The 15,196-nt window shown below is 53.4% G+C and overlaps 6 protein-coding genes across 7 annotated transcripts; 2 read left to right on the top strand and 4 right to left on the bottom strand.

Annotated features, from left to right (window-relative positions):
• Positions 1 to 88: 88 nt before the first annotated feature.
• Positions 89 to 1,366, bottom strand: CKM354_000906100 (uncharacterized protein; the record flags this gene model as incomplete). Of its 2 annotated transcripts, none has more annotated exons than XM_044804466.1 (4): positions 89 to 586; positions 638 to 717; positions 769 to 994; positions 1,043 to 1,366. In XM_044804466.1, the coding sequence occupies 4 exons, from the start codon at positions 1,364 to 1,366 to the stop codon at positions 89 to 91; spliced, it is 1,128 nt and encodes a 375-aa protein (XP_044660401.1). The 2 variants fall into 2 exon arrangements, with proteins under 2 accessions (XP_044660401.1, XP_044660402.1); XM_044804467.1 differs by having other exon boundaries at positions 769 to 988.
• A 1,087-nt stretch (positions 1,367 to 2,453) lies between these two features.
• Positions 2,454 to 4,984, bottom strand: CKM354_000906000 (uncharacterized protein; the record flags this gene model as incomplete). The annotated part of the gene is made up of 9 exons (XM_044804465.1): positions 2,454 to 2,821; positions 2,881 to 2,951; positions 3,026 to 3,344; positions 3,395 to 3,795; positions 3,848 to 4,084; positions 4,134 to 4,248; positions 4,427 to 4,450; positions 4,506 to 4,743; positions 4,835 to 4,984. The coding sequence occupies 9 exons, from the start codon at positions 4,982 to 4,984 to the stop codon at positions 2,454 to 2,456; spliced, it is 1,923 nt and encodes a 640-aa protein (XP_044660400.1).
• An 824-nt stretch (positions 4,985 to 5,808) lies between these two features.
• On the bottom strand, positions 5,809 to 7,201 carry CKM354_000905900 (uncharacterized protein; the record flags this gene model as incomplete). The annotated part of the gene is made up of 6 exons (XM_044804464.1): positions 5,809 to 5,847; positions 5,900 to 5,922; positions 5,994 to 6,170; positions 6,341 to 6,863; positions 7,020 to 7,097; positions 7,157 to 7,201. 6 exons carry the CDS (start codon positions 7,199 to 7,201, stop codon positions 5,809 to 5,811), a joined length of 885 nt encoding a protein of 294 aa, XP_044660399.1.
• Positions 7,202 to 7,572: 371 nt separating this feature from the next.
• Positions 7,573 to 9,071, top strand: CKM354_000905800 (uncharacterized protein; the record flags this gene model as incomplete). Its single annotated transcript, XM_044804463.1, has 2 exons — positions 7,573 to 7,893; positions 7,950 to 9,071. The coding sequence occupies 2 exons, from the start codon at positions 7,573 to 7,575 to the stop codon at positions 9,069 to 9,071; spliced, it is 1,443 nt and encodes a 480-aa protein (XP_044660398.1).
• Positions 9,072 to 10,506: 1,435 nt separating this feature from the next.
• On the bottom strand, positions 10,507 to 11,469 carry CKM354_000905700 (uncharacterized protein; the record flags this gene model as incomplete). The annotated part of the gene is made up of 2 exons (XM_044804462.1): positions 10,507 to 11,148; positions 11,206 to 11,469. 2 exons carry the CDS (start codon positions 11,467 to 11,469, stop codon positions 10,507 to 10,509), a joined length of 906 nt encoding a protein of 301 aa, XP_044660397.1.
• Positions 11,470 to 12,383: 914 nt separating this feature from the next.
• Positions 12,384 to 14,714, top strand: CKM354_000905600 (uncharacterized protein; the record flags this gene model as incomplete). Its single annotated transcript, XM_044804461.1, has 1 exon — positions 12,384 to 14,714. One exon carries the CDS (start codon positions 12,384 to 12,386, stop codon positions 14,712 to 14,714), a length of 2,331 nt encoding a protein of 776 aa, XP_044660396.1.
• Positions 14,715 to 15,196: the final 482 nt, after the last annotated feature.

Below are 15,196 nucleotides of genomic sequence, written 5' to 3'. Positions count from 1 at the left end.
CTACTCCGAACTGCCAGCACAATCCTCTGCTCTCGTATTCTCTGTTTTCTTATTCCAGTACCAATCACCCAGGCCAACAAGAGCTCCCCTAAACATCTCCAAACTCCTGCCTCACCTGCACCAGATAGTCTCTGATCTCCACAGGCGCAGCCATTGGCGCTCTCGGAATGATTTTGGGCCTATGTTGGTATATGTCTCTGCAAATTCCATCATACTGACCAGTAGGCGACTTCAGACAATCCAAACACATTTGGACGTTCATATTCTCCGCAATCTTAGTAAAAGCTTTCATGCCTGGTTCAAAGTGTTGCTTGAACCAATTATCATTGTGCGCTTCACAGCAGCGTCTGGCTCCGCGATAGCCCGGTAGTGGGCTTGGTGCAAGTTGTCGCGCTTTGAGACGGTCTCGGATCGCGGTGAGACTGTCTGTTCGACATGCTTCTGGCCAGATTCCATCGTCGGAGAGGAGTCGCAGCTGTTGGACCACAGCATCGTGGTAGTATCGACAATGACCGCGTGGGACATCTTGACCGGCGAATAAAACTTCTACATTGACTTGATGGTCATATTCGCTGCTTGTCAACTTCTGTTGTGTCAGTGATGTAGTCCCGCATGTCTCTGATTGTCTGAAACAGACCTTGCTCATCTCCTCAACCATGTATGCAACTCCCCCAGCAACGACTTTATGGAGTACTTGGTGGCGTAACTGAATAATAGCTGTAAATGTCAGTAAAGCACCACGTGTGAGCACCTGGAAACGAAGCTTACCACCGAGACCAAATTCGTCGCCAGCATCCATGACCTTCTTGCACAGCTCCCGGATCTTGTTGCTGTCTTGACCGAGAATGATGCTCCGCGAAAATTGATGGAAGGCACCTGGATCGTCAACGATGTAGGCCGCGGCAAGATGCTCATATTGGGTGGTAGCCCTCAGCACCCGTGAGAACCACAGAGTGAAAGCAATTTTGGTGGCAGGTAAACATCGGTACTGGCTCTGAGTCAATGTTATGCTGTCATTTCAGGAAGCTGTCCTGTAACTTACCTTATCGGCAACTTTCGCAAGGTCGAGTAGATTCCGTGGCATGGGCAGGTACGGCAGTAGGTTATTCTGGTTGTGCAATATGAGGAAGAGCAGCCTCATTGCCTCCCCATCGTCGTCTGGAAGCGCGAGTTTACCTGGTTCCGCTGCACTTATGGAGAGGAGGGATTGATCTTTGAGCCAGTCCGGGCCAAGCATGGTTCGGAAGGCGGGAGACAGCATTGTGAGAAATTGTGACTGTACGCGCACTTCGATTTGGTTGTTGACGGTCACCACGAGGTCGCCCTCAGCAGCAACGTCTTGCCGCTCGAGTTTGATTGGAGGCATGTTGCGATGAGTGGAAGTGTTTATGCGCGTTGGCTGTTTGCGCAAGAAGGAGTCGCTAATGAGTACCAGTCTCTGGGTCTGCGAAAGCTGCTTCGGTGTGTAGTAAATAGTGAGCCCAATATGGGAAATTTGCGAGCTTTTGAATTTCAAGCTCAGGCGGGCAGACTCACCGCGAGTGAATGATTCTGAGACAGAGCCATCGCTGAGATCTACTCTAGCTCGACACCCAGCGAATAGAAGACAATTCGACAGTTTTTCGAGCACAAAGACATGCACTGCTTACCAGCGACCAGATCAGACACAAGCAAACGTCTCAGAATGTGCGCGTGGAACCAACATCAGTGTCTGATTCAGACGAAGGTTTCTTAGACATTGTGTCGTTGTTGCGCCGTCGTCGACCGGGCCCGGCGGTCCTGGTGTGAAATATGTGTTAGGTCTGAGTAAAACATTTGTGCAAGTGCATAAATTCGTCGCGATGATTCTGGAGAGTGCTAAATCTAGGAAGACGCCAGAATCAGGCGAAGCAAGAACGGCAGTAGGCGAATTCGGTTGCGAGGACCTGCCTCCAGCAGTGGCTGCCTGCGCAGATGACTGGGAAGAAAACACCTGTGGGAAGCGCAGGCGAGGAAGAAGCCCTTACTTGCGTACATATCCTCTGCAGTATGTATTCTGGTTTCAGTACACTTGAGGATGTCTGTAAAACTCATGTCAGTGATGCAATATCGGTAGGCTAATTTTGCACTTCGTACCTTTGTGACAGCGTGCTGACGCCGAACGGTCTCGATAGAATCCTCAGACCACTGCTCATAGTTGACCTCATACGATGTAAGCGCCCAAAATCTGGCGTGGATGAAGTGAAGCGCAAGTCCGTAGAATATGGGAATATGTAGGTAGAACGCCACAACAACTTCATAGTGGAATTGGTGATTCTTTGTTCATTACGGAAGGGGAAAGCGCAGCTATTGACCCCCTCTCGCGACGATCAGCACATCTACCTTACAGCAGGTGTATTAGTGCGAGCTTGTCGCAATCCCATAGAAAGCCTCCCATTCATGCATCGTGATTACTCGTTCGAAATGCTCTCAACCTAGATGCCATTCGCTGGGGCGTAGGCTAGAGTGTTCCTAGGGTCCTGCGCAGCAGGAACGTGGTCTTCCTCATCGCTCGAAGCACGCTCACCCTTCTCGATGATCGGCGGAGGCTTTGGAATGTCCTTGCGGAAGATGTGGCGCTTGATGAAGTATGGGAGCCAGACTTTGAGCTCGTAGGACAGGAACTCCTTGGTGGGAACGGAGAAGACCTGGTCGATTTCCTCGAGGGTGAGTTGTTTGGTTTCGCGCAGGAACGCGAAGATCATGAACCAGGCTATCAAGTTGAGACCGGCGTAGAAGCCGAATGCACCAGTCTGAGTCATGACGGTTTGCATGCGAGGGAAGGTGAGGGAGAGGACACCAGCTAGAGATGAAGGAGTCAGAAATATGATGCAGAACGAGAATCGTTTGATTGTCTCTTACCGAATGTGTTGTTGATGCAGACAGCCCAGGCCATACCTTGCTCACGCTGGATGGTCGGGAAGACTTCAGCGCTATGAAAGTTGTCAGCGTATGTTTTACTTCCAGCGAAGGGTGTGTCTCCAGTTTGATTTTGGTTGCAACGTACGAGTACTGGAATGCCACTGGGCCTTCGCCGAGAGAGTATGCGATAGTAAAGAGGTAGATGAAGAGGACGACAGGGCCAATTCGCTGACCTCGAGGTGCGTCATCCGGGACAAGCAGTGAGAGACCGCCAGCGAGAAGGAATATGCACATGAAAGGGAATGTCGCCAGCGTCAGAGTTCGTCGTCCCTTGGTGTCGATGAGGAAGAGGGTCGGAATCGTGAAGACCACTTGAACAGCGCCATAGCCGAGCGAGGCGTAGAGCGCTTGAGTAGCCGTGTAACCCACTTGCTCGAAGATACTGGAGCTGTAGAAGGAGATGACTGTGTCTGGGTCAATTTTATGCCGTAAAGGTATGTCTGAGATAACTCACTGTTAATTCCGCACATCTGCTGGGCAATCATGACAGTCGAGGCACCGTAATTCGCTCTCCGGATACGTGGGATCGTGAAGCAGTCCCAAAGACGAGTGAAGTAGTTCGATCCGGCAGCAAGTGCTTGCTCCTCCTCGTAGATGACATACGAGTAGTAGAAATCTCTCGCAGCGATGATCGGATGAGCCCGTAATTTCCTCATGGAAGTGAAAGCCTCGGACATTCGGTTGTTCTTCATAAGCCATCGTGGTGACTCCGGGCAGAAGTAAATACCGACTCCGAGAATGAAAGATGGGATGAAAGCAGAGCCGAGTTGCAGTCTCCAAGCGATGCGGCCGGTGTCCTTGACGATGACGTTGGCGCAGAAACCAAGGAAAATACCAATCACGACCCAGAGTTGCCTGTAAATCAAGTCAGTCTCCCGACCAAGCTGGTAGATGAGTAACAACGTACCAGAACATAACTAGAGCTCCTCTAATTCTCGCCGGAGCCATCTCCGCGGAGTAGATGGGTACAGTGGCGTTCTTTGCACCAATACCAATGCCCATGACGAAGCGTACAGCGAAGAGCGCTTGCCAGCTCTGCGTGAAACCTGAAGCAATCGGCGTTGCCGTCAAGCACAGTGCAGTGATAAAGATCTCACCACGACGGCCGAAGTACTTGTTGAGAGGATCCACGATGAAAGCGCCACTGTGAGGCTGTCAGTAACGTGGACAGCGAGAGGGTGCTCTGTACGTGCATGAGACCAGCGGTCAAGAAGATGACAGAGTTGATCGCACCAACAATCCACTCGTCTCGACCCTCGCCATCGATGCCGAACTCTTGAGGGAACGAAAGATTTGCGCCGTTGCTACCTGGAGGTGATGGATTAGTCGCTGTCTCGCATATTGGATAGACACAAGGCCATGGGCTATGGTGGGAAATCCCAGAAGCACAGCCATGGCGTTCGTGCTCTGTTGTGGTGTTTTCAGGTTGGAGTTTGGGCTGAGAAGGGGTGAAGTCGCTCCTTCTTCCACACATCGCTTTACTCACCTGTCTGATCCCAGCCTTGTGTTGCTATCAAATTTGTCAGTCTACCGCACTCTTGAACATCTCCAGCGACCACTCTTACCTGCTCCAATGGCACACAATGCGATCGAATACCAGAGCATCGTCGGGCCATGCCACTTGTGCCCCTCCTCATATTCCAGAGCGGCCAGCTCCTCTGCCGACAATCCATCAACCTGGCGATATCGAGTTGGGTCGCGTGCCACCAAAGCAGCTCGGCCGAACAAGTCGGCATGTTCTGTCATGCCATGGCCCTCGGCGAAGACTCGAGCGTTCTCGACGACCTTCTGAGGCGATTCGCGCTGTACAGATCTCAAGTGTTAGTCCTCAGGTCGAGTGTTCTTGTCGAGTCTTGTTTGCGCCGCGGCGCTCTGGGCGCCATCTTTAGCTTACCTTGAGTGGATTCTCGACGACATTGACAGCAACAGACCCACGGCGACCGCCTTGGTCAGTCTCGTATTTGGTCGCCTCCTCGTAGATAGGCGGGTTCTTCTCGTTGTGCTCCCCGCCGGGTGCGGCTTCTGCGAATGTCTTCTCCGCCATGTTGTTGACCAAGCCGTGACCGCGTGCGACAAGAAAGGTCAAGAAAGCACAAGAGAGTGGCACGAAACAAGGTTTCGATGGGCCGACTAAAGCTCTTATACGCCACGATCAGCTCTGGGCGCACAGTGCTTAATTGGTACAAGGGTGAATGACTGGGGTGCTGGGGTGTCCCGCACTCCGCCAAGTGAAATGTGGAGCATTGAGTGCGGAGGGTCTTCAGCCGAATTCACCACTCATCAGGCGAAGGAATGCTTCTGGGCGAATCCAGCCAATTGTCATGCTCCAAATCAGCCATTGAGGACGCACAAGCCCACGAGTTGCGTCTCCTAGGCGATGATCATGATGATTCCATTTCTCAGCCAGCTCCTCGAGCTGAGCACAAGATGTTTGCAACCAGCGAAAGTTCGATCCGTCCTCAGGCTCGCGTGGACTGCCGAAGCTGGGATTCGGAGTTAGCGTGCTGTCGTCGCCACCAGGGGGACCACGCGATGCCGCATGGGTTGATTTGCTTGTCAGATGTTGGTGCGGGAGACTCAAAACAGGATGCCGATCAGGCGGTACGCCCACCTTGAGTTCGGCTGAATTGTGCCGCATGCAACTTCGCGATGGCAAGCTGGTGCGGCAAGCTGCACGATTCGCACGATTTTTAAGAAGCGCTGAGAAGTGCGGTGGGTCGGTGCATGCAACGGGACCGAGGAGGGATCATCATCAGTCTCTCAGACATCACGAGGTGAGCACGCAGAGCAGCATGGCAGCTCCCTTGCGCTGTGCAGACATGGCCGTGATCGTCGCAAATGGCTTCATTGATGGTTAGAGCCTGCGCATTACAACTTTGTCTGCTTGCTATGCCTGTACTCATAGTGCTATAACAAATTAGCATGTATCCAGGTCGTTGGTAAAGCTCCGATGACATACCCAGTCGGACCTTGCAAGATCGGCTATGATTAGGAAAGTGTCAGGTTAGCCCTATGTCGACAATCCAGTCCAGCGTTCCTTGTTGGAAGCTCACCTCGTACTTGGTAGTTCTCCTCTGCATCTTCGAGGATCTGCATGTCGACGTCGACGACAGCCATGCCTTCGGCACAGCTACCGAGCCGAGTGAGGGCGCCAGCATACGGGACACAGACCTGTGACAGGCCAGCATAGCCCTTGCCCGGAGGACCTCCGGCGTTGGCGAAGACGATCGCTGTTGGGCGTCAGTTTGACTCCATTTCTGAAACACAGGCCTTGAGACCATGCATGCACAATTTCAGCTTTTGTGCAGGAAGGGAGAAACTGAAATATGCCAAACGCATGTCTCAGCAGGATCGGGGCAATCATCTCCAGCCTGATGCTACTTCGTGGCAGCTCACTTACCGCAGGTGTTCTCGAAACAACGGGCTGTCAGCATTGAGTCGAGAAAGAGGCCTTCAGACACAGGGTTGATGGCCAGTCCGGCTTTCGAGCAGTCGCTCAAGGTCCAGAACGTCGGGATGATGAAGAGTTTGGCGCCCTTTGCGATCATCTCTCGAAAAGCCTCTGGAAATGCCAAGTCCCAGCAGATCAAGATCCCGACCTTGCCAAGCGGCGTGTCGAATACGGGATGGTCATCCATGGAACTACTCGTGAGATGCAGTCGTTCAATGTCTCCCCACAGATTCTTCTTCACATAACGACCTGCGATCTCGCCGGTATTCGTGATGAAGTAGGCAACATTCAACAGTCGTTCCTCTTTGGTACCCGCGTCGTGCAGCTCGACGATTGTGCCTGGGACTATGTTGATGTTGCATTCTTTGGCCAGAGAGATGTATCCGTGAAGGTACCGCTGCCAGTGAGAGCAAGCTTCTTTAAACTTCTCATCGCTTGGGATCCAATTGAGCAAGTGATACTCTGGCAATACCTGTAGGCAGTCGGCGAGGTCAGCACTCTACTTGCACGATAGATAGTCCTCGTGCTCAGGCAGGTCGCTGTCGCGCAAGGTGCCCGAGGCAAGGACCAAGAGCAAAGTGACCGCGAAAATTCAGGGCCCCTTCCTGGCGATTGCTTCATGACTTACAGCAAGTACTGCATTCTGTTTCGCAGCAGCACGAATGAAGTCACAAGCCACTTTGAAGTTGCGCTCCATAGCCATTGGCTGATACGGTGCTCAGCTCATGTTGCTCGCCAAGGGGGCAGAATTGAAGAGATGCGAACCTTGGGCCACATCTGAATCACAGCGACGCGATGAACTGGTGCCATGATTCGGAATGAAGAGAATTGTGCAGTGCTATGGCGAGAGATATGGAAACGAGGGCGATCGTGGTGGATGACAACGGAGGACTTGCAGAGGAGCTACGGAGTGGATGCAATGGGACTGCGGTGATAGATAATGATGCCGCCACTGATACAGCACAGACGTGAAGTCCGACGCAATTGTATAGTAATCGGGCTGAGCGCCGGAGTAGAGACGCCGATGTTGTGGTCCTCTTTGAGTCGTTGCTTCTGTTCCAACTCCGCTCGCATTGCCAAGACTGAGCGGAAAACCTGCCGTTCCTGATTTTCGTGGGGCAGTCGCGAAATTGTGTGCCAGCGACGCCGTGACAATCTCCGCCGACACCACCACCGCAATCATGAGCGTACGACAAGCACCGTCCTACCAGCAGGGCGCGCCGACACGGCAGGTGGACGACGACTCCGACGTCGAAGAGGAGGCGCTCGCCAACGACTTCCGCGAGCAAGCGGGCTATGGCGGCGATGATGGATATGGCCTGGAGCAGGTGGACTCATATGGGGGAGGAGGACAAGATCTGCAGGCGCAGCTGCAGGCGGCGGCGACACCGCTCGAATATGGCGCATCTACGGAGTTGAAGATTCAGAGCTATGACAGCTACTGCAACTTGTTCCACTTCATTTTGAACAGCGAAGGGCCAGTCGACATCGAAGTGCCATCGGTAAGGACATCTGCGATGAAAATTGCGTGAAGAAGGAGACACTGATGAATTGGCAGTACTTTTGGGCATGGGACGTGATCGACGAGTTCATCTACCAGTTCAACTCATTCTGCTCTTTCCGTCAGCGCGTGGCCTTCCAACAAAACAACGAGGAGGAGATTGCAATCCTGCGCGAAAATCCGAACACATGGGGCTGCTACTCAGTCCTGAACGTCCTCTACTCCCTTATCCAGCGATCACAGATCAGTGAGCAGTTGGCCGCACGAAAGAGAGGCGAGGATGCTTCATTATACGCTGGCGAGTACGGCAACAGGCCGCTCTATCAGATGCTGGGATACTTCTCCATTATTGGATTGCTACGAGTGCACTGCTTGCTCGGTGACTTCAGCCTGGCGCTCAAGACTCTGGACGACATTGAGCTCAACAAGAAGGCCATGTTCGCCCGCGTCATGGCAGCCAACTTCACCACATACTACTACATCGGTTTCTCCTACATGATGATGCACCGATACGCAGACGCCCTCCGCGCCTTCAACCACATCCTCATTTACGTCTCAAGGACAAAGAATTTCCAGAAGGGTGCTCAGTACGACAGCATCAGCAAGAAGAACGATCAGATGTACGCACTGGTCGCCATCTGTGTCGCTTTCCACCCAACGAGACTCGATGACACCATCCACACCGCTCTTCGCGAGAAGTACGGCGAGCAGCTCACTCGCATGCAACGCGGAGGTCCAGAGGCTCTCCCTATTTTCGAAGAGCTCTTCCGCAGCGCTTGCCCCAAGTTCATCTCGCCCACGCCTCCTGACTTTGACAACCCGCAAATCAACGTCGACCCTGTCGAGCACCACTTGGCGATCTTCATGGAAGAGGTCAAGAACAATATCTACACGTCTACCGTCCGCAGCTACCTGAAGCTCTACACCACCATGGACCTGACAAAACTTGCCGGCTTCCTCGAAGTGGACGCCGACACCCTTCGCAGCTGGCTCCTTGTCAACAAGCAGCGCAGCCGACAAGTGCGACACACCGGAGACGGCGGCCTCCTCGAAGGTGACATTGTGAACACCAGCGACCTCGACTATGCCATGGAAGGCGACATCATCCACGTCAGCGAAGCGAAGGTTGGCAGGAGACTAGTAGATTGGTACCTGAGGAATTTGGCACGAACGTACTAGATCCGAAGACGGGGCAAGATGACTGCGATATGCTGCAAAAGTACGCGGCGTTTATGGTGTATGAGCTGGACCGGCAGCCATGGGGTACAAGGTATGAGGTATGCATAGCAAGGCGTACCGGCATGAATGAGACGCAGCGGCTTGGCCACTCGATGGGCTATCCTCTGCGTAGGTCAAATGAATGAAAAGGAACTTGATACCATATTTTTCATTTCCGTTCCTTGATATCGTTTCAATTCTGGCGTATCTAATCTCCTAGCCCAGGTTCTCATAGCCTGCGTAATCCCGTACAGGTCCTGCGCCAATCCGACCCAGCCCAGTCCACTCGGCGTGAACGCGCCGCCGCTGAGGTTCAATGAACCTGCTATCGCATTCGTCACACCCCATCGCAACACCAATCGTACCTTATCATCGCCCTCCAGCATGTCAACGACATCTCCCACCAAATATCCCCACCGCTACCCTCCTCAACAATTCTTTCACTCCACCTTTGGCCAACCTAACCCTAAAACCGACCTGATCCGTAATTGTTGTTGTTTGCACAGCAGTAGCCCCCGCTTCCTGTCTCATCAGCCATTCCTCTTCGAAAGTTCGCATTCTTGCCGTACTCTCGTCGATGTAGCGTGTAGAAGTCGCTGTTACGATGTGCACGCGAGTGTACGCGTCTGAGAAGTCGTAGGATTCATTGTTTTGAGACCAGGCGATGTTCTGGTCCCGGGAGCTCTCATACTCCGTTGCCGTGGAGAAAGCAGTCGAGCGGTTCATTTTTGGACGTATGTGAGATGTCTCACTCGAGTTTTGTGGTTTGCTGTGTTGCTTCGGCTTGTGGTTTCTGCTTTGCTGCCTCGTCTGTCTTGTTCTTTTCGTGTGTGTGTCTGAGCGAATGTAAAACTTGACGCCAGCGTCAATAAGTCAGTCATTCAGTTGGGGAGTGTGAAAGTCGCTGTCTTTTGCTGCGGTTTGAGAATAGGAATGAGAAAGGAGAGGGAGAGAGGCCGGGCTTTGGCTTAGAGCAGGGCGTTGGAGTGGCTGTGAATGACTTGCTCTAGTTCAGGACTGCGGACCTCTTCACTGTGTCTTGCTCGCCCGGCTGCATTGTGCTTGGGCGCTGGCTGAGTTGCGCGCTCGACCAGAAGAAAGGTTTTGTTTGCTAGACTTGACATCTGCTGAACACTGCGGGCTGCGCTGCGGTGTTCTGCGGCCTAGTGGCACCCTTGAACTGTTATCAGGCGCATCGATTTTCGTGCCTGCCTTCCCTGTTTCTCACGCCCTCCAGCCATTGTTTGCCTTCGCTATGACCAGGTGGAAGATGGCATAACCTGCGAGAATGTGGCGAAGATAAACTCGTCTGCGGGCGCTCTGAAGTGCTCCGGGACTTGTGCTCAACGCATTACTCGGGTTCGGAATTCGTAATATGGCCATGTGTGAGGTCCGCTCATCCTCCAGCCTCGAGTGTCTCACGCCTCTCAATCTCTGCTTTGATATCGACAGGATCAAAAGGCACGAGGCGGCCGCTCCATTTTTGCTTCTCTTGGAGCGCGAAGCCTTCAATACTTCTGAGCGCAACAACGAGAAAGCCAAGTTCCTCGCGATCCACGTCAAAGATCTCCCACCACTCCACTTCTGGAAGCTTCACATTAGTTTCTCGGGCGGCCAAGTAGATCGCCGCTGTTGCCAGGGCAGACGGCTGATGCGTAAGGTAGAGCAGCTGTGGACTCAGCAATGCACTGTTTAGGTGCTCGAAGGCGGCTCTGGCCACTTTCTTGCCTGCTCCTGACTGGAAGACGTCCATCGTCTGTAGGTAGTTGATGCACAACGTATGTGGCAGCGCCACATGAGTCTGGAAACCAAGGACGCGGAGCATATTTGCCTCAATCTCGTAGAGAAATTCCCGTTCAGCTACGTACAGATCTTCCATGTAATGCCACGAGTTCACGCTTTGCGACTGTTCATCTGCAATATGCATCTGATCAGGGCTCAACTTTGACAGATACTGGAATGACGTGAGCACCTGTCGCGCGCTGACAGGATGGGCTGATGGTTTGGCAGTGAGGTAGAGAGCTGCAGCCCCAACGAGCTGTATCACGTCAGTTCGCTAGCGGACGGTGGGCGATCAAACAGCTGCAAAACATACCTTCGAGTCGTAGAGAAGCATGCTGCCACCATCGGGGCCTGTCCAATATCTCTGCAGTATGACGAGACTTTGAGCGATGATTTCTTGTGGTAGGCGGAGGAGAATTCCTGCGGCTTGGACATGCCGCGCAGTCTCGTACCGGATTGAGTCTTCGAGATCTCGCGGTAGGCCATCTAATTGACTAGCCGATGTTTCGAGTTGAAGAGATGTGGCTAAAGGGTTCAACAAATGCGACAGCTCCCCGATCGAAGGCATTGGCGCCATATTGTGCTGATCGCAGAAGCGATTTCTCGACGAGTGGTCACCAGAATAGGTGCGTGTACGAGCTGTCAACACTAGTCGTTCACGTACTGCTCATAGCGTCCAACGGTATAGGAAAGGTGATTTTTCCGACTCAGCTCGATGGTACTGTAGGCGCGCGTGGTCGACGAGACTCGTCAGCGGCTCAGCAACGAGCGCTCGTGCAAATGCCTGAGCGTGGTCCGAGAAGCAGCTTGCCCAGAGCGGTTCCCGATAGAAAGTAGGCGCTCGAAATAGGCCGCGTGGTGTCGGGCAGGTCTGATTCGCGGAGGAGGGTGTTTGAGAAAGACGGGCGCTTCCTCGTGTCGCTTGGATGCCAAGACGTCCCACCCGCGCGCCGATCTCTCGCGCCTGCCCAGCTCGTCCTCACCTCACCTTCGTCTCATGCATCACGACAACTGAAACCTAGCACGTTTCGACCTTTGACCCGACCGCACAGCGCACACGTCTGTCGAGATGAGCAAGGACTTTTTCTGCACGCGCTGGCCACCGCACCGCTGGAAGCAGACGGCCATGCTGCACTCAGACTCGCCAGCCCTGCATTCGGAATCACCAAGTACGACGCACTTCTTGTTTTGGAATCGAAGATGGCGTTGAATCCACCCGAGACCGTCTGCCCCGGCCTGTGTCGACTGTTTAGCACATTGCGCGCCAAGCGCGAGATGTACGAGGTAGGTGTGTATAAGAGCGTCGGCCCTCTGCTGTGCCACTCCTGTTCATCATCCCAGCATTGTGCGTTGTTTGCATCGTTTCTCTCACTTTCACAATCTTTAGCATCACCCCCTCAGGTCTTGACGGCCACTCCACACTCGTTTTGGGTCAGGTACCCATAACCCTGTTTGAGTCTTTCCAGCACTCTTTCACAAAAGTTACTCAGCATGAAGTTCTCCCCAGCATTCATCGCTGCGGCCAGCATCATCGGCTTGAGCGATGCTGCGCCAAAGCTTCACGACCGCCAAGCCGATCCGTCTACGTGCGCCTGCTATGGTGGTGGGGCACCATCGGGCTATGGGCCTACAGTGACCCATACACAGACGCTCACCTCGACCGCCACTATCACCGAGACACAGACGCACACAGCTGTTCCAGAGTCCGATACTGAAGTCTCGCCGACTGAGGGAAGCAATGACAAACCACCTGCCTACGGAGCTCCGGGCACCACGTCCGCCGTTCAGCAATACAGCTACAGCATTGTCACTGTGACTATCACGAACGGCTATGGCCAACCATCTGTGTCCCAGTCCACCGCCTCTGTACCGATTGAGGAATCCAGTCTGACCTCTGGCGCACCTGAAGCTCCTCCTGGATACGGTGCATCCAGCGGTGTTGTCATCAAGCCAGTCACCAGCGCTCCTGCATTCACAACCGGCACCGCAATTCTGTCAGGTGGCTCCAGCGCCCCAGCGCCCACCGATTCCTCTCCAAGCCCACCAACAGATGGCGGTGACGAGCCGGCCCCGCCTGGATACACTACAAGCGTCACCAACATCGAGACTACCTACGCAACTACGTGCCTTGCCAGCAGCGTTTATACGACGGATGGCACTACGATTACCACGACTTACGACTCTTCGACTACTTCCACTGTCACTTCAACCATTAGATCTACAGTTACTGTGCCAGCTCCCAGCAGCACAGAAGTTTCTCCCACTGAGGGCGTGCCTGGGTACACTTCAAAGGACGAAGCCAGCCCAACCACGACTTCACCTCCGGATTCCCCACCTGAGTACTACACTACCACAATTGCATCCACCACCGAGGTGATCGTTACCTCTTGTGCGCCAAATGCGTACGAGTGCCCAGCAGATAGCACTGTGAAGTCGACGAGCACCGTCTACTTCACGACTACAGTCTCTGGCACTCAATCGCAACCAAGTAACACCGAAGTTTCACCAACTGGATCTTCGCCACCTGGCTATGGTCACTCAAGCTTGACTTACTCTTACACTTTCTCTGCCAACACCACCATTGTTTCTCCTACTGGAGGGTCTGGCTACCCAGTCCCACCTGCTGACTACTCATCGAGCTCAGGCTCAACTGAGGTCAGCCCAACCCAATCTACGTCTGCTCCGATCTACCCAACTGGACCACCAAGTTATGGATCTCCATCTAGCTCCAGTGGCGGCTCTATCCCAAGCTTCTCGTATGTCCCATCTTCGAGCTCGAGCTTGGCCTATCCAATTGGGTCCAGCAGTGCACCTACTGCACCAGCGTACGGCGGCTCTTCCTCCACTACTGCCTATGCATCCTCTTCTAGCATCGCCTACCCTGTAGGCTCCAGCAGTGCTCCTACGGCTCCAGCCTATGGCGGGTCCACTTCCGCACCAGCATACCCTCAGTCCTCGGCTCCTCCAGGATACGGTACTAGCAGTTCAACCACTTCCTTCATTTACCCAGTCCCAAGCAGCAGCAGCACTGAGTCTAGCCCTGAGCAGTCGAGCTACGCTCCACCTGGATATGGTTACTCTTCTTCTTCGGTCGCCTACCCAGTCTCCTCGAACACCGAGAAGCCTCAGCAATCCACCGATGTGCCACCAAGCTATGGAGGAAGTTCTTCTTCTTCTTCTTCCTCCTCCACAGGCAGCACTGAAGTGAGCCCAACGCAGACTTCGAGCGCCGAGGTTCCTCCTGGGTATGGACAGTCAAGCTCTTCTTCTGAAGCCAGCCCAGAACAGACTTCCAGCGCGGCCGTGCCACCTGGATATGGTCTGCCAAGCTCTTCCTCTTCTTCTACTGAAGCCAGCCCAGAGCAGACTACCAGCGCCGCGCTTCCACCCAGCTATGGCGGCGGTGAGACAACGACCAAGACTACCGAATCCAGCCCCGAACAGACCACCAGCCCAGCTTCTCCTCCAAGCTACGGTGGCGGCGAGGACACACCAAGTTCTTCCGAAGCCAGCCCAGAGCAAACTTCAAGCGCCGCAGTGCCTCCAGCTTACGGCTCTCAAAAGCCATCCGAGACTGAGTCCTCTCCAGAGGAGACTGCACCACCTTCATACGGCGGAAATGACAATGACTCGGACAAGCCAGACAACTACGAGCCTGAGAAGCCATCCAGCACCGAATCTTCTCCAGAGCAGACCGCGCCACCTTCATATGGCAGCAATGACGACGGCGGCAAAGAGAACGAGGCCGAAAAGCCAGATACCTACCCTAAACAACCAAACAGCTACAAGCGCAGCAGGAACGCACGCAAGTTCCGCGGCTAGAGTAACAACTTGACTCTCCTTATCACAACAAAGCTGCCTTTAGCAGCACCAAATCTTTCACCATGTCTTGATAATCCCTTACCTACAAGACAACCGGACACAGGAAAACGGAAAACAGGAAATGGGAATATGGGATTACGAATACGGGTACGGATATGGAAATTTGTACGAATAGCATAAAAACCAACGGCACTACAAAACTTGCACAGACAAAATCAGGAAACTCATTTGCACAGAAGTTGGGATGAAGGCATGGAAATATCGCAGATAGACATTGCGAAATCATCAGAAGTGATTGTTCGCAAACTCTTTCCCTCATTTCCTCATTGCATTCCTTACAAGTCTCTCAGATTCGAATCGACTCCGTTGTCATTCTGATTTTTACTCTCGACTGCAAGACAGCCATTCGAAGCACAGAAGGACATCTGGCAGGCACAGGAAAGACTTTGCAAGATGGCGTCAGATCGCTGCCAAGTATCTCT

The sequence above is a fragment of the Cercospora kikuchii genome, assembly GCF_019650295.1.
Source record: "Cercospora kikuchii DNA, contig_00006, whole genome shotgun sequence".
Taxonomy (NCBI): domain Eukaryota; kingdom Fungi; phylum Ascomycota; class Dothideomycetes; order Mycosphaerellales; family Mycosphaerellaceae; genus Cercospora; species Cercospora kikuchii.
This window is presented reverse-complemented; position numbering and strand designations above follow the sequence as displayed.